The 25,312-nt window shown below is 35.8% G+C and overlaps 1 protein-coding gene across 1 annotated transcript in view; it reads right to left on the reverse strand.

The window, feature by feature from the left end:
• The window catches only part of gbe1a (glucan (1,4-alpha-), branching enzyme 1a), a 379,113-nt gene that overhangs the window by 330,146 nt on the left and 23,655 nt on the right, over positions 1–25,312 (reverse strand). Inside the window, exon 2 of the mRNA XM_015341997.2 lies at positions 57–226. Within this exon, the coding sequence (XP_015197483.1) occupies positions 57–226 (170 nt within the window). The remainder of the gene's footprint in view (positions 1–56; positions 227–25,312) is intronic.

Consider the following 25,312-nt stretch of genomic DNA (forward strand, 5'->3'; position numbering starts at 1 on the left):
CCAGTCCCTTCTCCCCACCCCCAGAAATCTTTATCAATACAGATTTTGATACTCACTAAAATCTCCAGTTAGAAACACTGCTTCAGCTGCAGGAACCCACTCCTTGAAATACAGACCGCCGTCTGGCTGTCTGTTAACTCCGAAGGACATATAGCTGCGTGTGAATTGTTCGTAGCCACCTTCGGCCTCTTCGAGCATGGCCAGAGTTTTTTCAAACAGGCCATACCTTCAAAACAGAATATATACACGGTTAAAAAAGGTGGAGCTTGGAACAACATCACTCATGTGTTTTACGTATGCAGTGGGAAAACAAATAAGCAAAAATCCTGTATTGTTTCAAACATTAGAATTTAGTTTAGACTAAAAAAAAAAACTGTGCAAACCTGGCAGTTTACAAACCATCACTGCATTTTTTAAACACAATGCTAATGCCCATAATCAAGACACATTGATCACTTAAACTAATTAAACAACTGAAAAACAGTTTAAATGAGATTACTTAAGCCTAGTTTTCTTCTCATTATAACACTGTTACATAATTTCCATAAGAAGAAACATTAACCCATAATAACAATAACCTAACTCATAATGCAACCAATATGGCCTTTAAGTATTTTCATTTACTGTATTTATATTAATAACAAAGCCTATCTTGTCTAAGAAAACAATTCAGTTCCCAAGTCCCTGATCAATTTGCCTGATTTATTTCACTTCTAAATAGTTGTTTATCCCTGTAATGTGCACTGTGCTCAGATTAACTAAAAACATACAAATGCAAAGCATTAGGATTCTTTAGCTCATTAACAGTTCGCTGAACTCACTGAGGACATTCAACACACCACAGACAAATACTGCATACTAAGGCATGGCAAAAGGGGACACACAACAACAATGTACAGATTACTGAGTCCCAATAAATAAATGTAATATTTATCACAAGGATGCTGTTAAAGTGACTTTAAGGGTGAGCATTAGAAAGGTCACAAAATGACGAAATAAGACATAGAAATTTGTATGGATATTTTAGAAAATCTGTAAAAATACTCCTAAATAAAAAAAACAATATATTTTGCACATACCCATCTTTAAATTTATATGCAAGACATGTTATTTTCTAAACCTCTCCCCCTTTGTACAGTAGGTTAAAAATCAGCAAATCTGTATTTTGCTGAATTATCTACTTATCATTTGTGACAACAAAACAAGAACAAAACTTCATGACATTTCACAATTAAGAACAGAAAGGGTTAAGAAGTTACAGGATTTGGGTTCTTTAAAAAAAATGCAAACATGAGGGAAAATCACAATTGTGTCAGAGTGGACAAGATCAAATTAAAAAAAATTTTTTTTTTTTGGCAATTCGATCATCTTGTCACAATGCAAATAAGAATGCAACCACCTTCAAAATCACATCTATTGTACATTTAACCGTTTTTCAAGAGTAGTCACTTTAGTATCTTATTTTACCATTTCTAAGCTGGTAAATATCAAGGAATTATGTGTTTTCAATGAAATACAGTATGTCATCAAAGACAGGTGCCCAACAGTAAGGACCTCCTTTTTGTAACTTTTATTAACTATTGTTAAAGAAAGTGTTCAAAAATGTTTGTATACTGCTTGAAAAATTAATGCCTTTTAACATGCATAGTAAGTTAAAGAAACAATGAAGAATGTTTAACTCAGGGTATAATTAATCACATCTGAAGTGCTGTACTCAAAGACAGGCTTCCATTGGATAGCGCAGGTTCGAAATGCGGACTTAAAATTTAAATTACTACATCAGGTTTTACCACTGTTTTTAACTAAGCTTCTTTAAGAAAGGCGATTATATACTAGTTTCCTGAATATTTCTATTTAATTTTAAACAGACCCAGCGGGGGACTTCAGAAAGCTATAATTGGCAGATGTAATAGGGAAATACTCATAAGAATAAGTGTATTATTGTTGAATGATGAAATTGTGAAAAAGCAATTACTAATAGCTTTAGAACATAGGTTTTTTTATAAGCTATTATCAGTATTTATCCTTTTTGCACTGTCCCCAGCATTAACTTCCCCTTTACTTTTTGATGTTTAATGTCCAAGCTCTGCAGAGGAATGCATTCCTCTGTTGATTCAATGAAGGAAAACAAATAAAATATTAGGTGCAACTCTATACAGTACATGAACCTTAATTAAAAATGTTTGTAATAGAATAAAGATAATCTGACCTTTTTAAAAAGAAGAATTTACCAGTAGAAATGTATCTAAAGACATGAGATTCTGAACATTTTAAACATTTCCATAAACAATGTCTCTTCAGGTAATTACTCATTCAACTAAATAATTAACAGTATCGCTTCACTCTAATACAACTTCTAATATACAGTACCATTATTCATGATATGCTAATGTTTTGCGTGCTGAACTTTCCACAACATGATATGCAAGAAATTGAATTGAAACAGCCTATGAAATGTAATTCTGAGAAATATTTTTAATCATTGTTCTATGTTACATTAAGTGCAGCTACACCAAAGTTACTGTATGCCATTTTTGCAAGAGCTGTGCAACTTAGTGAGCAGACTTCCTTGGCTTCCTTCAGCAAACAACAACGTTGCAGCAAACAGAAAAGTTCCCTCCTTTTAAATAACAGATTTAAGGTATGTAACTAACGTTTTGCATTGTTGTTTGGTACTCAAATCATTTTACGTGCTGCAAATGTTATATACTATATTTGCATTATCTCCAAAGAACATGTTAACATTTATCTCTATCTGTGAATACATTTTATACTGGCACTATACTTACTACTGACAGCTTGTAGCACCTCAATTTTTCAAGAGACAAAGAAAAATAAACAATAACCTGAATCCAGTAGTATAAAACTATTATACAGCACATACTGTACTTTCAAGAAGGGAAGACAAATTGAATTGAATGCCTGTACATACATTAACAGAACCTTATTTTACTCAACAGGTTTCTTCAGTATTTCAAAGACTTTCTAAAATTAACAGGTTATGAATTAGAATTTCTTGTACAGGAAAAATAAAGCAATAGCATACCTGGATAATAATTATTTTTGCTTTACAGGAGGGAGGGTTTAAGGCAAATTGCTGAGAAACTGATTTTATTTTTTATACAGACAAAAGCTTAAGTGTTGTTGTCTCATATTGCCGTATCCTCCAAACATCTTGAAACTGACAGGTGTTTCATAAGCCCCCCCTCCCTTTCTCTGTTCCCCTCTACTTAACAAAGACAGCTGCTAGCAGACAGCTTAATATAAAGCACTGACTATCTGCCAGTTGATTTTAGAGTTGGCCTTTAATTGCAAAGGGCCTGGTGATGATTGGTTGATTAAAAGCCAGGACTTTTCAACAGATGTTCTGAGTAATGAATGCGGCGCATAGACTGCAGCTTGCCTTACATAAACTTTGAAACCTGATTAATGTGTGCTCATAGCCCAAGTATAGCTTTTCAAACAGATACGGTTACCCGAAGAGGATGGCAGAGGGAGCATTCACCTTCAGAAAATACTGTTTTACAAAGGCAAACTATTAAAAGCCATGAAGTCATGCCTATAATTAAGAGAAGAGTTAGAAACAAAACTGGATGTAAGTTGTATGCAATGACTACATTGTTTGCATACATATAGCCTGGTGTCCCAAGACTGATTGAAGTGAAGTAGTGAAATCAGAGTGTACAGTATACCGCAATCAAACATGCTGGGTTAATTATCAAGAAAGTGTAGTTTCAGAGTCATTTTAGGCAATTCATTTTGATTCTCACTATAACATATAATGACCTGCAAAAGATAATTCATCAATGTTCCAACGTATACAATAAAATACTGGTTTGATAAAATACATATAAGAGATCCCTATTAGGCTTGTGCATATGAAAGCAGTATAGCCATATTCCATTACAATCTGAAATATGAGAAGCTCACACTTTTAAATACTACCCTAAAACTCACATATCAAAACAAAAAAATAGTTACATTTCTCAGATAAAAACTTATGTTTGGGGTCCATAAGATTTACATTTTGCCAAGACATTTTAATCATCAACTTAAAAGGACTGCACAGCAGAGTCTGTGAATTCAACATTCCTGAATTTGCTTATTCACCATTAAGTCTGCCTAATGTGGTGTTGTATGGAAGAAGAGCAGAGCAGGATGAAACCAAAATGAAGGTTGTTAAGTGCAAATTTTAAATGAGTACTTCTTTTAAATCAGAGTGTGAGCCTATCCTTGCCTCCTGCCCAAATACCCATTACCCAGCATCCATATCTCAACAAGGTCTTGTTGTATTGTAACAAACACTCCCGGTTTCTGTGTCCGCTGCATGGGGAACAACAGGCTGGAAACAACTTTGCAGGCTCACTGACAGTCTTATTGCCCTTTTCATTTCCGTGGGATGTGTTAATCATGGAGGCAGAGCGAGAAAGTGCAGACATCTGCCGGACGCAGAGGAGTGATTCATGTTTTTTATTTAGCTAATTAATATAAGTTTGTTTTAATTGATCCATGTTATTTAATTAACTTACTGTAAAGCCAATTCACTAGTGCCTGAATTATCATACAGTACAAGGGAGAGTTACTTACTGTATGTCTTTTAACCATACATACTTTTTACTGTAGGACATTGGTGATACGCAGAGTTGGCTATTGGCAATGTTCCTCTTCACCGAACCCTCGCAAATGTCGAGAGCCTACTGTATTCACACTGCACCAGCACTGAATTTCTTTAAATCTAACCTGATCACTTATTATAATTTTGTGGCCAACTGTACAAGAAGTAGAGAATCAGTTCTAAAAAGCAGCAGGATCAAATCTTGCACTTTAAAGGATACCCTAAATAAGCAGGTTAAAGGAACTGAATACATTTAGATCGGAATGGGACATTAAAGTTAATCAAATCTTGAAAGGTATACACAAAGTTAATTAACATAATAATTTCAGGACTATAAGTGAAGGAAGCAGTTCAGAACTGGTGGAAATATAAATTTGTACAATGTAAATTTAGGAATTAAAAGAGAACTCCATTGATTTTAATGAAGAGGCAGGGGTCTGAAATAGTCTACACAGTTAAATTTCTGAGGATTATTCTCTCATTGATAAGCTGCAGGAATGGTAATACAACAAATGGCTATCAGCTGTAAGTTGTGTGTGCTTGTATGCACAACTTGATAGATCTGAAAGAAGATGTTAAGAAGAATTGGCTGGAGTTCATTTGATGTTCCTCTATGTGTTGTCATGTATTCCAATTAAGCATTCAAGAGAAAAACATCTAAAAGTTCTACATAGGACTAGAACCATTGAACATAACATGGAAAAAAGGGTTATGTGAAGGATTCTTCTCTTTCAGGGTACATTATATTGAATTTGTCCACATAAAATGAATTGACCAATTGATTTTAAGCCCCTTTTTGAAAACTCTAACCAAAAATCGAATGATTGCTTATTTGTAGTCCTGTTTTTGATAGCTGATTTGATGTGTAATAAATCTTAAATTACTTTTTTTTTCACTCTCTCACTAAATATTTCCAAAGTAAAGATGCAGTGGATACATTAAAACTTGTTGTAATTAGCATTTATTGAAAATGCATTTGATTTCAAAATAATTTAATTTCTACTTTCTTTGTAAAATTGGATGGAGTCAATAAAGAAAAGTCTCCTAAAACCCGGGAAAATAAGTTCAGTCTACAAAAAGATTATTTTTACATTAACTATCTTTGCTGTTTATGTAAAAAGCTATAAGGCTTTACAAAGCTATTTCATGGCTTCTAATTCAATTTAAATCAAATGTACTCTTTAAAGAGTGCTCAATTTTACCTTTTAATTAAACATTTTATATTGTAATGTACAAAACTTTCCAAGGAAAACTTGGAAGTGGATTTTTAAGACAAAAATGACAAAGATGAAAACATACTGTACAAAGATGTACTGTACCTTTGCTCATTTGTGCGCACATTGATATTGAAAGCACACATTTCCATTAGGTTTATGGCATAAACAAATATATAAATGTTTCTTATATTTTTAAACTAAAATGACAGTTTTATATGCTATTTCCTCTTCTGAACAATGTCAAAAACAGTGATAGTGAAGGGTAATGACAATTTAACTTTTGTACATTTAAACCCTCCAAGGTCTACGGCTGCAAAGTTGTTTTAGGTTTCTGAAGCGTTGGCAGAATTGATCTAAATAAGCCAATAATACGTTTCTTGGAGATATTAAGAACACATCCTGAAAAAACCTGCAGACATGCTGGTCTTCTAGGACCAAGACCTAAAAACCCCTGTTTGAACTATTTAAAACTACTACAGTAGGTATAGTAGTTAGTATAGTAACTACTATAGTTTCAAAGCATTTAGATCAATCATCAAGACTAAGTGTCAAAAGAAACTATTTCACAAATACTGTCTTTACAATTCTGTGTTTTTAACATGTACAGTAAGTATGTTTTACAAGTTATTCTTGGCTTAACTAACTCTTGGTATAACTAACTATACTATAGGAATGACAAACAGAAAAGTTGGAACATTTTGGTTATCACAAACTGTAATTAGAATACACCTAACAATTCTGCTGTCATTTATTTATTTATGCATACAGCCATTTAATAGTGTGCTTGACAACAGGAATGTATGAAAGATGTAAAGAGAATTGGTACGCAATTGCACGGGACAAATATTTATCTTTTGTCATGATGATGTAAAGTTTAATATTCTAATGTAGTTTATGAGTTTCTCTTAGGTCTATCCGACCCTGCAAAGCCCTGTGTGCTGCAGTTGCTAGGTAACCATGGAATTCAGCATTTCAGGCTATTAAAGTAAAGTGATACATGGGATTGCTGTAATATTCTTGTCTGTTAATGTCTCTGCAGTCAGGAATTTTGGTTGAAATTAAAGTCAATTTTGTGTTCTTTTTTCTTTTAAAATGTTAGCTCTTCACGTAGAAATCTTACACTTGTGCCTTCTAAAAAACTTAACAATTGGGCACAACTTCTATCCATAAAGAAAAACTGAACTAACATACTTTAAAAATCAGCAATGTTTCTTAAGGTGACTGCAGCTTCTTTACAGTAATATATCACTTTAAAAAAATACAAACAGCTCATAAGGCAAAAATAGCTTCTAATTGAATCAATTGGATAAATCTATCGCTTGCTTAATCTTTAATTTGTCAGTCCATAATGCAAAAAATAGCTTCTAATTGCATAAATCTATCACTTGTTTTAATCTTTTCTTTTTAAAGCAAGTATTTATGTAGTATGTCTTATGCAGAATAATTACAATTTGGAGGATCTTTAAACCAGATGCCTATGTGCCAAAAAAGACTCAATTTACAATGCTTTAAAATGTTAACACTAAACATCCAGAATCTTTTTATTGTGAAAGAAAACAAACATGGAATGAATCACTCTCTAACTGACACTTAGGAAAAAAAATACAGGTTGCTATTTATTTGAACACAATTAAATGCAAACAACGGAGGTGCTCAACCAACAATTAAGAAACTGAGGTTCATAGTACAAAAACACTTCAAACCTTCACATAAAAGTATTTTGTCCACAAGAAATCAAAGACTGATTTTTGTTAATGTCACAGCCATCCTTTATCCCAGAAAGACGCAGGTTTTTGATATTGAGATTTCGTGAACAGGTATACCAAAGTGTACATTAGTTAGTTACAAAACAGTTTTTAAGTTAAAAAACAATTTTATAGGAAACAAAATCTATAGAACTTCAAAAACTGAGACAGACAAGTGTCTTTACTTTCTGCAGCAAATGTGTACCTACACAATTATATTTTATAACTATATCAAAATTAAAGCCCCTTTTCCATTGATTAACTATGTTTCTCTTGCTTTTAAATACATCGGGACCCCCGACACACTGATGTGGAGTGAACCCTATAGTTTGTATACAGCTGCCTAAGGAAGGACTCTTTTATTGCCTAACTTTGGCCAGATTCCAATGAGGTGTTGTGGACAGAGGTTGCAACAGAGTGGAGCTGATTAATAACTCCAAACTGGGAATGCATGAAATAGAATAATAACTGGCAACTTCAACCCATCCATTTTCTATCTGCTTTATCCAAAACAGGGTTGCGAGGGAGCCAGACCAAGGATGGGTCCACCACAGGGCACACAGAGAAGAACATGAAAACCACAGAAAGATAGCACCCCAGGCCAGGAATTGAACCCAGGGCCCCCAGTCCTGCAAGGTAGCAATGCTAACCACTGCACTACCATGCTGCCAACAGGCAACGTGAAATTTAATTGAAAAATTCCCCATTTATTATGCATTCATTTTTTATTTTACTCCAAACAAAATGTTACTTAAATAACCACCCCCCAGGTTCAGTACGAAACTGTAAGGAAATTCCAGACAGGTGGTAGTATAAACATATAAACCTCCAGAAATGAAGTGTGTCAGAATTCTTACAGTGATATCTGCCGATGTTTACTAGACACAAGAATGTGCACACTTGATGCATCTTTATCAAATGCCCGAGGAGGACGAGTTTTGATTTTATTTCCAAACATGAACACACTACAGCCTTCACTTGCTTTCCCACTGTGAAGCCAGTTTATTAAGGCATGGAGGTTACCAGCTGGAAGCCACTACAATATACTGAATTTTCCAGCAACCCCCCCACTCCAAGAGATGAGCTCACTTATCTTTGCAAGAAAGACATGCCTACCTAGAGGGATTAATATACACAATATATACAATTCAGAATTGCAAAGAATGCTCAATTTCAGTGGGGAAAAAGGGGGAAAATATTGTTACACAAGTACATTTGTGCAACTGCAGAAATTAAATTTTAACAAGCCCGCAATTTTCTCCCCCCACAACTTAGCCTGTGTTGCACAATCCGCCAGAGAAAATAAATGGAAAGGTTAGCTGAACAGTTACAGAGCTGCCCTTTCCAAGGCAATCAGCAGAGCATGTTGCTGAGACATGAACACAGGCGTGACTGGAAAGATAGCAGTTTATAAAGGAATAAGGAGTCTCATGCCAAGCAGACACACAATGCAGTGATCTCCACAGATACAGCTCTGTGAAATCTCTGCCATAGAGCCTGCTTCCATATCTCCCCTTGTACAGCATTTTCCTAATACCATAATATGCTTAGTGCTTAAACAGAGTAGGAAACCAATGCTTAAGTAACAGAATAAAGAAAATTATAATAAAGATTAAATGGAACATATTTTAGTAACCGATTTAGTAAGAAGTCTGAAGTACAGAATGGCCTAAATTGCCTTATCGTATTTAAAATACTGGCTTAGCATTTCCTGTTCAGTAAAGGACAGCTGAAGGATTTTGTAGATTTGAAAGAACAAAGCTAGGGAGCACTGCATCACTCTTTTGATCTTTGTGTACTCCTTCACGGTAGTAACACAACTTTCTTGTCTTAATTGGTTTTTTTTCCCCCAAAACTGTCAAATATCCCTGAAATAAAAAATGCTAAAGAGTTTTTATTGACTTTTGATCAACCAAAAGCCAGTACAGGAGGTTGCATCACATTCACAATAGAAAACAGAACGTTTTCCTAGCATGTTGTGCATCATAAAAATACTGACTCAAGTAACTCAGTATACTGTAGTGTCTCTCAACCCTTTCCATCCTATGGCACTTATATAAATTTAAAAATGTTGCAGCTATCCCAACCCCCTTCCGAACTCACACATACTGTACAGTACATGGTCTGAGCACATTACTACTAATATGACTGTTATATAATAACTCAATCACTATGCTATTATGGATACAATGTATTAAGTCTGCTTTGTAATAGAATGTAATTCATAGTTATATTTCAATGTTCCATTGAGTTTATACATAGTCCTGGCAGGAACAGGTAACCTTGAAACAGTGACCTCTTGCTCAACTGCTCAACTTAACTGTTTCTGTTAAGTGTATCTGTCCAACTTTAAAAACTTAATTCGTACCATCGGAAATTTCCACATGAACTGTCTTAGTATATGGCTTCTGTCTCATGTTGTGTGGCCTCTGTTAAACATGACTTTGGTTAATCCACAAACCGGTGGCACAGTGATTAGCATTGCTGCCTTGCAGCAGTGGGGTCCTGGGTTCAATTCTTGGGTTGCTATTTGCGTGGAGTTTGTATGTCATTCCCATGTTCGCGTGGCTTTCCTCTCAAAATCCAAAAGGCATAAAGGGAGGTTAACTGGCTTCTGGGGAAAACTGGCTTTAGTGCAAGTGTGTGTGAGTGTCTGTGTGTGCCCTATGATGGACTGGCCAACAGCATATACCACCTTGCACACATTGCTTGCTGGGATAGGTTTCAGCGTTCTCCATAATGTTTGGGGGATAAGCAAATAAGAAAAGGATGGATGACACAACTCTGCTGTGATGGAACGGTTGAAAAAAGTTTGTATAATGCATCATAATAGGCACACTTGGTTGTATACTTGTATATAATGTATTATTATTTTTAATAATAAGTCATTTCTTATTGATTCTTATTATCTTAAATAAAAGTCAAATGAAACAGGAGGTTTGTGTGTATTTAAAAATACTTAGCATTTAAAATCTCTCCTTATAGTACATCAGAAGAATTATCTCTGTATCATCCAAAGTATTGAAATAAACTGCTTCACAGCAACAACAGACTTAATATACCAGTTACAAGTCAGAAAAGGTAAGTGCTGTATTTGGTGCATTAGAATAAAGTGAGATCATCACTTGTTAATGTATTTCATTGCATTCACAAGAAAATGTCTATTTTTCAATTAGGCCTATTAAAGATGAGATGAAGAGCTTTGCATGTTTTCCAGATCTCATAAGCACAAGGCATATATAATTGTGCATAACTGACCTTCCCTCTCTTTCATTTAGTGGTAAGTTGGAGAACATCTGTATGGTTTACAATGAGTCTGAAGGAAGAAACGAAAGATCGGGTTCTGTCTACTCAAAAGGCAAATATATCTTTTCCAATTAATGAAACAAGCTTGTTCCCACATTTCTGGAAGATAATAAGTAATGTTTTTATTAATTTATGCTTCTTTGCTAACAACACCTTCTATGCATTGAAAACTAATTTATCCCTGCTAGTAGTAATCAAGAACTTCTAGTTAAATATACAAAGGTTCATTTCAGTTATTTTCTGCAGCTCCATAACTCATTTGGGTAGTATTAAAACCCCACAGCGCTCTTTAAATTTAAATATCTACCTAATAAATATAACAAAACCAGATGCTTTTGGCAGCCTTGCCAGCATTCTTGCTAACCATTACAGAACAGGTAGTTGGCCTATGTGAACATTTATTGTTAACAATAATTGTTTCTGTAGCAGTAATTGCCAAGTGTAAACCCCCTCTAAGACTTTGATCTGCCATACAGGAGAATGTCCCACTGCTGCAGGCATCACCTACACTGACTTAATGAGGATCATTCAGTTTCTAAGGAAGGCATCCTGGGACTTCAGCAGCATCCAAGACGCACTGCAGCAATATTTCTCTAATAGCATAAAGAACTATCTTTACCTTTTACTGTTTTCCATAGAATGGGTCGTAGTCTTGCACGTGGACAATTGCACGTGCTAATGCATTTCCATAAATAGACAACTTTTTGCCCGACTGTATATTGTGTATTTACTCTGATATGTAGAAAAAACAAAGTGAAATAAAAGTAACTGTATGTATTGGTTTCCCATCTATGGTTTCACTACAGACATAGCACATTTACTTACTGTAAAAGCATTTAGAGAGATGTTTCATCCTGACAGATTCATTAGTTCTTTATACTGCACATATGTAGGGACCTACTTCATCTACCACTGAAATGGAGCACTCAACTAGTTGATCTGTGAAAGCTAAACTCCAATAGACAACAGATTGGGTAAAGAAGTGAGAAACTGTTTCCCCAATTAAATTAAGGGGAAACTTGAGGAAGGCTACATTGAATTAGCCCCGAATACAATTTAACTAAGGTCATCGGGGTTAGAAATAGTGCCTGTGGAATGTTTAAACTCCAGCTATTCAGTACCTTGATTTAATTGGCTAACCAATGGACAGCAACTCATACAGCACAGTATCTCCAGTCACCACATTGAGGTGTTGATTTGCAAATTGTGTTCCAAAGGGAAGAGCACGACCTTCTGATCCACCAACACATCATACAATAGCAATCTCATTTTCTTTAGAAGTACTTGGTTAGCTTCTGAAATCAGATAATGCTCCTGTCACAAGTGGTGGCAAGGCATATCTATGCTTCTCCTAGCCCATGTGTGGAGATAATGGGAAGCATGTTTTAATATTCATTACACTTCTTCTAAAAGCAATGGCTTCATAGAACATTTCTCAAATTTCAAGCTTCAGCTTTGAGTTAGAACATAAAGAGAATACTGTAACTTTCCAACGTCTCTAGTAGGATACCACACACTAATTTGCCCCAGGTGTCCTGAAGGCTAGAATGTTTGCCTTGGGAAACGTGCAAGCTTTCAGTCATCATCACACAGCCGAAACAACACTCGTTGTTAGGACATAAAATATGGCGTATTATAGCGTGCATGATATACAGTATGGCATATTTAGTTTTTTCAGCAGGCTCTTGATAAAGTTTCCCATAAAAGATGAACTGCAGGCCAAAGGCATTCAAGAAAAGATGAAACTCTGGATTGAGAATTTGGTTATTAAATAGAAAACACAGGGTATAGATAAGGGGGTAAATATCAAAGTGAGGTGATGGAATTAGCGGAGTACCACAGGGATCTGTACAAGCACCACTGCACTTCTTATTTGTTTTCAAAGATCTACAGTAGATTCCAGAGTAGTTAGTAGACTATTCATGTTGGTAGAGAATACCACATCAAGAGGATAAATAAATAATTAAATTCAAAAAGCTTCAGATAAAAACCAAATACCAGGGAAATACCTGTCAAATGACACTTGGCAAGTGTAGGGTATTACATTTGGTTAGTAAAAACAGTAAATACAAAATCAGAAATGCTGAAAGCCTACTTATGAAAAGTTTTTAAGGATTATATATGTTATATTCATGTTATAGGAAATATATTGCTGCTATGGTTGCTATAGCCAGAGAAGAGCAACCAGATCCACCACAGGGTTTAAGAGAATGTTCTACCTGACAGGCTAAAGGAACTGAACCATTCTGGTTTCCTTGGATCAATTAACCAATAAAAATAGCAAAGGGCCTAGACAGGCTGAATAGGCCGCCTTTCATTGGTAACCTTTCTTCTGTTTGTACGCGGGCAAACCAGAACATATGTTGGTTAATGGGTGAAAAGTCAAAAAGTGATTCATAAAACAATACTCACTGCAAATAGTTTAGAAATTGGAACTTTGCTTACATTACATTGGCAGTGTAGTGAAGTGCTTAAAACAAATGTCATCTGAAGAGCATGGACATACTCACCAAAGTACATCAAGACAGAATAAAAATGGGCAGACCAGGCAAGCAAACAGCTGTTCAAAGTCTTGGCAGAGCACTGCCAGTCTGTCATCCTCATATTACATTTCTGCAGGACCAAAAGTTGGCTTTGCTTGTGTAACCCTGTCCTGGTGATTCCCAGCCAATAGTAATTTCTATACGGTATGTTGCATGGAATAGTCATGTGCCTAGGGTTAACCCACACAGGGTTACTTGTTTAAACAGTTTATTTCTGGTATAAAATACAACAGGAGAGTTGCCTTTGTAGTGGCATGGGAGAAAAGCACTGCAACTTGTAACAAGGAACTCAATACCAACCCCATACATGAGAAGGGGATGAGCTCATGCTTTCCTATTACTGCTCCCTGCATTACCCATTCAGAAGCCTGCAAGAGGCTTTACCAGCTCCAAAGCTTCAATCTAAGGTCTTTGACTCTGTAGCACACTGCTTGAATACCCATGCCTTCATTTATGGCATAACAATTAACTTTTGACTTTTTAGTATTTTTCAGCCTTTCATGTTATTTCCTTATGAAAACACAGAAGGCAAGGCACCAAAAGACAGAATGAACATCACTATAAATTACATTAAAGGCCACAATATGCCCTAAAAGTCCTCTTCCTGATGTTCTAACACCTGCATGAACTCCACTTAGCTACAGACCCTCTGCCATATTGGCAGACTGAGTGAAGACTCGGCCTGTAGCCAAAGAGACATGTGGACAGGGGCCAGCAATAGCATGGGAATTACAGACTTTATGGAATTAAATGAATAGATACCAATATCATGGCATTATGACAGCTGTTAAAATCACATATTTGGCAGAAGTATTTAAGAAGTGTTTTAAAAAATGCAAGTGGGTTAAGGGGAAAAATTAACCAATATCTCAGCCATTTTTAAGGCCTGTCATATAGGATCAAGTCTTTTAACTGAAAAGGACAGCGCTTTCATCCTGTAAACTTAAGTACTCCTGGACTTCTACAATCTCTATATAAACATAAATCACTAAACTGTGAAAATATTCCACTTGACCCTTGATGCAAAGGTACAGTAATGACACAGAGAACTTAATCAGCCAAACTCAACTATCTCCTGAGAAGTTGCAGTGCAGCTGGATTTCTTCAATTAGCTGATCAAAAAAGAAGCTTCTAAACCCAAACCCACTGCATGTGAATAAAGTCCTTTCTACATAAGCATATCATAAATTATTAAATTAGCTTACTCCATTAATGAAGCTAATGTTTTTCCATTAATAGGCTACATTTGACTATGCAAATTACAAAAGTGTATAGGTCATCATAAAATTGCTTTGCCTGAATTCAGTTCAAAATCATTATTTAAAAAAAATGAAACAAACTAACCATATACAAACAGTGTTACAGACTTTCAAATGCTCTGATCTGTTATATAATTTTTGAATGGCATTCCAGAGAAGAATGATATATAAAGTATTTTTTCTACGTCTTAGCGAATCAACAAAGATATCTTTAGCTCTAGTGTAGTCCTTTAGATCTTTTCATGGATTAAAGGTGTGATAATCACAACTGGCCTTCAGAAATCACAGTTTACACATAGAAAATCAGATTATGTGAGATTTATAGGTCACTTATGATCACATTCTTAATAACTAGTGATAGTAATCGTAATAGGCAATTCAGTTAATAATTGATCCCCATATATCAGTAACTATTATATCATACCGTATGTTATTATATCATAAAACTATTTAGGACAACATATTACTAATATTGTATCACATTATAAGCTAAAATATGGGTGTGTCATTAATTACTAATCCAAATAATACCAAAACGCAAGACACATAATACTAGCCTGAATAAATAATTTAAAATTTTGATAATTTGCATTAGAAAAAAATGTAAAATAACTGGTCCACATATTCCTCATAAGAATATTTTACACTGAAGGAGAAATGGTGTTGTGTCTGGAATGATTTGAATACAGATTGAAAATTGTCCCAAAAATATTCCATCCATCCATTTTCTAGCCAATTTATCCAATACAGGGTCGCAGGAGCCTATCCTGGTAGACAACATTTAATTTACTGAATTGCTACTTATATTGTTGATTCAATTAAGGATTAATCAGAGTAAAAAAATCTAATTGAATAGAAGAGTTGAAGTTGCAGTGGTGGCTTAGGCATTTACAAAGTTAACACAGTGAATTTCAGAATAAACAGTACACATGAACTGGAGCACACAAGTGGACACCATGTAAAAAAAGTGAAATTAAAACCAAGAAAAGAAGGCACTTCCTTACCCAAAGATCAGTAGGAGAATAGAACAAGCTACTCAGCCATGTTGACGAATATTGGCTTTCTTCAAGAAACAGCTGGATGAAATCTTCAGGTGAATTACCTGCTAACTAATGTGTCTTACGGGCCGAATCTCATTTGCAACCCTTCTTATATCTGTTCTTCAACGTGCCAATGTTTTTGCTTTTAACTCAATAAATCCTTTACAGTTGTCATATTCAGTCATATACTGTATGCTTCAGTGTTCCTTTCCATTACACTTTAATGATGCTGATCCAGCACTGATGCACCGATCTAGCATTCCATTACAGTAAACAGAGAGACATCCAGCTGTTTTTATTTTACTAAGGGTAACGCACTAAAAGACCCTGAAATCCAAAACACACTGAACTTTGAGCAAGTCAGAGCCTATCTGTTCTATATTTTACAAACATCAAAAGGCCAAACAGATAGTAGTAAAGATCCACTCCCACTGACAAATACACAGTACATGCATTATACTGTATAAGACGTGTTACACAGGACATAATGTCTTCTCTGCAGAAATACTGAGACATCAGAAAGATGCACATACAACACGAAATGAAAAATACTGTAATTCCATATAAATCATTTTAATGAAGATTATCTTTGCTTTTTTCATTTTAAGACTTGCAATGCCATTGTGAGCTACCTGGCTCTTCTTTCTTTTTTTTTATAACTTACTGTACATCTCCATTCCAACTATGCCAGTTCCTGAGCTGCAGCTTGTCTACACAAGTATTACTTGCCTGTCTTTATGTGCAAAACAGAAGAGATTCCTCTGTATTTTTCTATTAGTGACATCATACAATGTTGTAGCTACTGTAATATGTGTTCAGTACAAGGATTTGAATTTTATAGATTAATAAATACTCTGGGACAAAATTTGGGACACTATAAATCGGGTTTCCAAAAATGCTAAGTATAGAATGCTTTGCCTGACTTTTCTTCAAAGACAGTACTTGACTCCTTATGGAAGCCATCATACCTGTATGAAGCTAATCGCTAATCCTTTGTCCAGGGGGCACCATGTTCACACCTTCATGTTTTTTGGCAATGTGACTTAAGTTGTTTTTATAACAGTTTTGCTTCTTTACTCATCATTCTGAACAAAAAATATCCCTTGCCCTCACCAAATATTTTAAATCTTCAAGACGGTGCCATTCCATAGCAATGCTTTGCTCTCTCATTTATATTTATTTTCATTTCATGTCTCATTTGCTGTGTAAATGATATGCACGCATACGTCACCTACAGTACGCTCAACAAACACTCTTGGAACTGATTTAGAGCTTCGGACCCGACTTCAGTGGAAACAAAACTATATGGCTTTTCGTCTGAAGCACAGAGAAAATGGGGACACATTTGCAAGAGGATGCAACATTCTGCTTGCAAATGTGTACTCAGTTGATTGTAAGATTAACAAACTCCACTGGTGCGTGTTGTTTCCGATACTGCTGGACAGACTCTTGGATTCACACTACACAGAATGGAGTGCATAACTGATTATACCGCAAGGAAAAAGGAGTTTGAGTGCGTTTCATGAATAGTAACCTTTGGTGCACTGATGTAGAAATTATCTACAAATGTTGCACTTCTTACCTGGAATACCTCACTATTAAATGTCACCCATTTTCCCTACATAGAGAATTTCGGGAACTTATAATGATTTCCTCTATTGATGCATCCTTACCAAATGAGCTGAACACCTTTTAGTCCCGCTTTGAGGCTCAGAACATCGAGCCCACTATCAAAGCTCCTACTGAACTAGGGGACTTTGTGTTACAGCTCTCTAAACATGAGGTATGTAGAGCCCTTAAGAGAGTGAAAACCAGCAAAGCATCAAAGACAGAGGTGTCTCCCCTCAAGTCCTTAAACTCTGTGCAGATTAGTTATCTCCTGTATATACAGACATTTTAACCTCTCTGTCTTTGAGTGCTTCACAAGAAAACCACAATTGTGCCACTGCCCAAGAAGACCACCGTAACTTGTTTAAACAAACTAACTTCAGTGGTCATGAAGTGTCATGAAAAGCCTTATATATAAATCACACTATCCCAGACACCCTTGATCAACTTCAGCTTGCCTAACTATCAAATAAGTCAGTCATTGAAGCCATATCTGTAGCACTACATGCTGCCCCAGACAGGTGGGGCACCCATGTTAGGATGTTGTTTATAGATTACACCTTGGGTTTTACCACAATTGTTCCCACCAACCTGGTCCTAAAACTCAGCAATCTATATTATGCAACTTTTGCTGCAACTGGGTAATGGAGTTCCTGAAGGGCAGACCACAGGTGATCAAAATTGGCAACAATATCTCCTCCACAGCTAACCTAAACACTGGTGCTCCCCAAGTGCACTCCTTGTTCACTTACAACTGCACAGCCAATTATAGCAGCAACCATATTATCAAATTTGCACCATGGTTATCGGGCTGATCAGTAACAATGATGAGTCCAGATTTAGGAGTGAGGTGGAGCATCTAACTAGGTATCTTGACAATACCCTAGCCCTGAATACCAACAATACAAAAGAATTCATTGTGGACTTCAGGAGACAGAGAGGAAGCCATGCCCCCAATCAGCATCAAGGACACAACAGTTGAAACAGTCACCTGCTTCAGTTTTCTGGACTGCAGATGTCAGTGGACTTGGCTTGGTCTCACAACATGTAATATAGTCTGAAAAAGGCATAACAGTGACTCCACTTTCTGCAGTGCTTAAAAAAATGTGGTATGGGGAAACAGCTACTCATAAACTTTTAGTACAGTACCAGAAAAAGGTTCTGCACTAGTGGCATCACTGTATGATACAGCAATACTACCATACACAGCAAAGACACTCTACAAATCCTGGCAATGGCACCGAGGATTACAGGAAGTTACTTACTATCAATCGATGAGATTCACACAATCTGTTGTCACAATAAAGCCCAATCCATCATTCAGGATCCCAACCATCACAGCCACAAAATGTTCGCTCCCCTACGCTCTGCAAGTTGTACCATACCGTTAAAGCACACACTACTAGACTTACAGTAAGAACAGTTTCTACGGGCCTCTTACAGATGTCTGGTTGGTGTGGGTAGGGAAGAAAAATGATAGCACTGCATTGAGAGCCTATACATGGCTTCCCTGGTATCACTGGAACTTTCATATGCATATGGAGTTTTTAGTCACTCACATCTATACTGTAAATAGGGAACAGGCTTGGGGTAACTGCCGTTGATGGTCAAATGATTATTGCATAGCACTTCTATCATTACTGTTTAAGCTTGTGCTTAGAGGTCCTCTGGTTTTTATAATAGGAGGGGCTTGATGTTGGGTCGTTGTGTTATTTTTAGTTTTTCCATTGGAAAAAAAAAACAATAATGAAAACTACAGTACTTCACTAACAGACACCCATGCTGGAGAACTATAATCCTTACAATATCTTTAATTATTGTACACATCCTGCTCTTTTTATGTTATCATAAGGATAAATAACAGTTATTTCTAAAAAAATCATATTGACAGGTATTCTTATATCCATGGGGTGTAAAGGACTTATTTGTCTGTACTGGCCATAGATTCAGAGGATATGCAATAAGAACCACTAGAGGGAACTCATACAATGCTGTAAAAGTCAGTAAAACGAAAAGGAATATGCTGTGTTTATACTGCATACAGTAGACACACATATATAAATACTTGACCCTGAATATTAACTTACTCATAGTTAATTCACTTTACATCTCAGTGCAGCTAAATAATATTTATTAGATTTAATAATAAATGTTTTTTTGTGCAGTCTTGAAAGGCAGGGTGCTACACACTTCTATCCAGAAGCCTTGTAGTAAACTGAACATGTAAAATGTTAGAGATCATAAAAGGATCCTGAGCAGCACTGTTAGCTGAACGGAAATGCATATACTGTAGTATATTATATACAAAATACAACTCTTGACTTTAAACATTATAATCCAGTGGTAGAAAATACAGTATGTCCATCTTTACAGGCAAGTGAAAAGAAACAGCATTAGGTTTATACAGTATGTTTGCTAAACCAATTGTCAATACATTCAAAACTTTAGTAATATAGTAGTCGTATAATTTAGCAATATCATTGAAAAACTTGAGAAATGGCAATGAAATAAATGAATATACAACTTAGGTTCTGCTCTGTATTTGTGCCAGTATGACGACATGGTGGTGAAGTGTGCATGTTCTACCTATGTTGGTGTGGTTTATCTACCTCTGATTTCATCCCCGTTTTAGTATTTATAGAGATTTGTGTTTAGCATTGCCCTCTCTATTGCAGGGAACCTGGTTCAAATACAGTATTTTCCCATTCCCCCACTTCCCAAAGGCACTCTATTAAGTTAATTGCCTATACTATGCTGCCCATTCTATGCAGAGATGTAGTTCACCACCTTCCTCATTATTCTGCCCTTTTTGGAGAAGCTCGGCTACACCCCAACGCAGTGTGTACTGTATACGATATCCACATGTATATCTATGCATTTTTACAACGTGAATAGCAGTTTCAACTTCAGCTTGCGCATTTGGTTTTTATCATTTCATTCAGAATCAATGAACTATACAATGACAGAAGTATTGTGCACATAAAACTTCATGTAATGGCACACATTAATAGAAAAGGCCAAAGGCATTACATTCATTAGGCTGGAATGTGCAAGTTGATTAATTAAAAAGGACAGTATAAAAGACTTGTGCATGTGAAGAAAGATTTAGTACTGCTGAATGTTCACATTCAAATGAACAGGATCACTAGTTATACAATTCTATGGACAAGAAAAAGACACCCCTGCATATAAACACTCTTTTTAGGCAATGTAAAAAGAACCACAGCACCAGGTTCTTTGGTTCGATTCTGGCCTTGTGCATCAGTGTATATGGAGTTTGCATAACAGTAATATTCCCTGAAAAATTATTTAATTAAAAATTCTATTGTAGCACTGAGTAAGATACTAGGAGTTAGCATCTTGGTGCTTTTGGCAGTTTTCCATCAGCACTCCACATATGATTTTAATTCTAAATATTCTGTCAAAATGTAATGCATCTGTTTCTAGCAAACTCCTCCTGATCTGATTAAGCTCCCCAATACATTTTCCCCACAGAGTACTGTGTCCCGTCACATACTGTACATTAACTCCTCGCTGGCTAGCAGGCTGAACTGCAAAGACTGCCAAAGAGACAGTATGTCAGCACACACATGAATTTTTAATTGTTACCAAGGTAACAAGGTAAAATAAGAGAATACTATCAACAAAGTGAAACTGATACATCTCAAGTGGCAAAATTAAATTTATTTAATGATTGAATGTTTTTTTTAATATAGTTTGTGTAAAGATTTTTAGAAAAGAAATACATATACAAATTAAAAAAGGCTCAATGCAATAATAAAATGGATTTAAGAGTGTTTTTGGTTAAATACTACAGTGGATATAAAAAGTCTACACACCCTTATTACAATTGCAGGTTTTTGTGCTGCAAAGCCAGAAATCAAGATAAATCATGTCAGACATTTTTCCATCTTTAATGTGACCTTGCAATTAGTCTTGCAAAAAAAAAAATCATTAGGAAAAATCACTGAAATTAAAAAAACTACAACACCCTGGTTGTATAAGTATGCACACCCCCCAACTAATACTTGGCGGAAGCACCTTTTGCATTTATTACAGCAGTAAGTCTTTGTGAATACGTTTCTATGAACTTTGCATACCTGGACTTTGCAATTTTATCCTACTCTTCCTTGCAAAAAAGTTCAAGCTCCTTCATATTGCCAGGGGATCTCCTGTACACAGCCCTCTTTAGGTAATTCCTCAGGTTTTCTATGGGATTGAGGTCTGGGCTCTACTGGGCCATTCCAAGACTTTGATCTTCCGATCTTCCACCACCATGCTTCACAGTAGGCATGGCATTCTTTGGATGATGAGCTGTGTTGTCTTTGCATCAAACATATCTTTAAAAATGAAGGCCAAAAAGTTCAACCTTTGACTCATCAGACCATAAGACATTTTCCCACATGTTTTAGGGTGATTGAATGTATTTTTTTTTTTTGCAAACTTTAGATGGGTTTGGATGTTCTTTTTTGTGAGAAATGGCTTCTGTCTTGCCACCCTACCCCATACCCCAGACGTGTGCAGAATACAGATTGTTGTCACATGCAAGGAGTGACCAATACCTGCTAGAAATTCCTGCAGCTCCTTTAATGTTGCTGTAGGCCTCTTGGTAGCCTCCCTGATTAGGTTTCTCCTTATCCTGTCATCAACTTTGGAGGGTCATCCTGATCTTGGCAATGTCCCTGTGGTGCCACATTTTCTCTACTTATTGATGATATTCTTCATTGTGCTCCATGGTACATTAAATGCCTTTGATATTCTTTTATACCCCTCTCCTGATAGGTACCTTTCAACAATATCCCGTAGATGTTTTGTCAGCTCTTTGCAGATTATGGCCACCCCAGTATCCCAACCATCAAAGTTTCAAGGAAATCCTACAGGAACAGCTGATTTTTATTTGGGTTAATCAATCACTTTCATTGATGGCAGGTGTATGCTACTTACCTTTGGACATGATTTGGAATGTGATTAGTTAACTCTGAACACAGCTACAGGCCCCATGACAAAAGGGTGTGCATACTTATTGTATGCAACCAGGATGTTGTAGGTCTTTTAATTTCAATTATTTTTTCCTAATAACTATCTATTTGTTTTTCTTGAATTTTGTTGGTTACAAGGTCACATTAAAGATCGAAAAATGTCTGACATGATTTATCTTGATTTCTGGCTTTACATCACAAAAACCTGCATGTCAATAAGGGTGTGTAGACTTTTTATATCCATTGTACATCTTAATACTCTACCTACTGTATCTAAAAAAAACACTTCAAACAAAAGAATTATGATTAACAAACGGGCATCTAAAATCTTCCAGGAAATTAATCCAGGTTACTCAAACAACACATGCATAGACCAGGTCTCTTCCAGTATGACCATTCATTTATTGCATGTAATGAATGTCTACATGTGAATGTAGACTACTTAGAAGCAAACATCAATGCCTATTTATTGACTGTTACTTAGATTCTCATTTTATATTATATTTTAATTTACACAGACTTCCATCTTAATCTTACTTCCATCATATTCCCTTATGAATTACAAAATTCTATGCCAACTACTAAATATGTACTGTAAGGCTAATGCATTCACCCTCCATTCAAGACAAGGAACGTGACAAAAACAAAAACCACTGATACACAAAATGCAAAGAAAGTGACACTTAAGAGATGCCAAATTGAAAATATTTATTATAAGACTACATTCAAAATGACAAGCTTTAAATTCATAAAAAGTCCAAATAAAACAAATTAACTCAAACCTGCAGGGTAATTCTGTGTTCTCACCAGGATATTGAGAACAAGATGATGCTACGCAATGTGAAGCATGAGAAGCACCCCAGGCTGTGCGAGGGGAGTCTCCCCTACAACAACTGAAGCAGTTTTGTTTTCTTACCCAGACACTCCATATCCAGCAATGAAGTACTTTAAACTTTACTGAATCACTTACCCACAGTGACATTTTGAAGATGTCAAAACATCACTTGAAATCTGATGTAACAGTGGTGAAAATAAAAGATGGAATTTCTTAACAGGAATGGGAAAAACCCAAAAAATTCAACTAATTGGACATCTTCAGGATCAACAATGAAACATGGACTAGGGAATAAATAGTGTAAATAAAAGGTAAGGGCATTTAAGACTGAGAACAAAAGGCACTTTTGCACACAAAGAGCTGTAGGAGTCTACTAAAAGCTCCTCATTCACATTGAGTTGAAAAAGTTGAAACAGATCCTCTGGGATATCCGAAGAAGCAGATGAATAAGATCCTTGGGTCAGATCCTTCAGTTGCAACTGTGGGAGCTAGCTGGGCCTTATTGCCTCCTGTTATTTGTAAAACCCAAGCATTAAGCTGAACACAAAAGCAGGAAAAGCTAGCCCCTTTTCAAGAGTCTGAAATATATGAGCAATAAGTATGTCCATGAAACAATCTCAAATGCTCTAAAAAAATCGCAACTCAAGTGTCTTAAACATGTGTGCTGATTTAGATCAGCACGTTCAATCTCTATTAAAACAGAATAATATGAAAGCTTGTGCAAGATATAGAAGTTAAGTGCAAAGAAAGTGGAAAGCATCCAGTAAACTACCACATCTTCATAAAACTGCTTTACCAATTTCAGTCAAGCAGTCTAGAATGTCTTCACAGCCATATGGACAAAAGCACAAAGCTTGAGAGCAAAAAAAAAAAACAAGCACTAAAAACCGTCACCCTGGGATCAAGCCAGCAGCTACTTCCTTCACAGATCAGAGTTAAAAAGAAAATTGAAGAAAGAATCTGATTTTGAATCAGTCAAACCATTAAATTCCTGGACGTTATCAAAGGTCTTGCTTTAGCATTACTTAGATTACAATGGCTTGATTGACTAGGCTATACAAGAGAGATGAATGAGTTAAAGAGACCAAGACGTTGATTTAATGGTTTTGGAACAGATTTAAGGATTTCCAAGCAACTTATCTGATATTATTAAAGAACGTGCACACGGCAAAGGGAAATGTTTATTTGTATGCTTGAATGAAAACTATTCTGTAGTCAAGGCCTGTAAATGAAATGTATTAAGCTTTAATAATTTTACACATCTGGCTCTTGAAGCAGAAAAATTACTAAAATTACTAACATTTTCAGCTCCAATATTCCAAAACTTGATAATATCTGGATGTTTAAAAGATCAATTTTTTACCATGAGCTTAGTTTTACAATGTCTGAAATAAACCTCATAAATACATCTCAGAAGTAGGTTTATAACCTAGAACCGAGAGCTTCTCTGGAAAAAGTACAGATATTTAAACATAAGCTCAAATTCCATGATGTTCTGTAAGTCTTAAACTTCTGTTTTTTGTGTCTTAAACCACAACTAATAAACATCTTTCCAAATCATATTGTGAAGAAATTTGCCAAAAATACCATAGGCTAAAAGGTACAAGATGACATAATAGTCCCTTGATACCACCTCCTACTCTTCCTACACATTACTCCAGCAAAGAGATCAGGAATAGCTAAGATGACAGAATAACAAACAGGAATAGCTAAAATGGCAGATCTCATCAATTAAGATCCCAATATCCTAATAGCCTAAGGGAGAAAGAGCCTAATTATAGAACTAATACAATGTAAATAAGGAACTACATTCATGTCTTTTATGAAGACACCGACATGGAGAGAACTATAGAAATAGGTTGAGCTGTCCCAGTGAATGCTTACCTGTCTAATAGTGTTCTAAAACAAGTTTAGAGTGATGGCATGTAGAGCAGAGTTAATTTCAATATGAAGGTATTGGCACAGTCAGAAGTAGGTTGTGTATCTCTATTTCAAAGTCAATGGCAGCCCTGCAGACTCAGTCCAATCAATATTATTCGTCAATGGAGCAACAAAATCATCAACAGAAGTTAGCAGAAGAGGCAGGGATTAGGAGATGTATACATTTAAATGCTTGGTCTACATATAGTTCTAAACAGTACTGAGTATAAATTACACTAATAACA

Source organism: Lepisosteus oculatus, chromosome 5 (assembly GCF_040954835.1).
Source record: "Lepisosteus oculatus isolate fLepOcu1 chromosome 5, fLepOcu1.hap2, whole genome shotgun sequence".
NCBI classification, from domain to species: domain Eukaryota; kingdom Metazoa; phylum Chordata; class Actinopteri; order Semionotiformes; family Lepisosteidae; genus Lepisosteus; species Lepisosteus oculatus.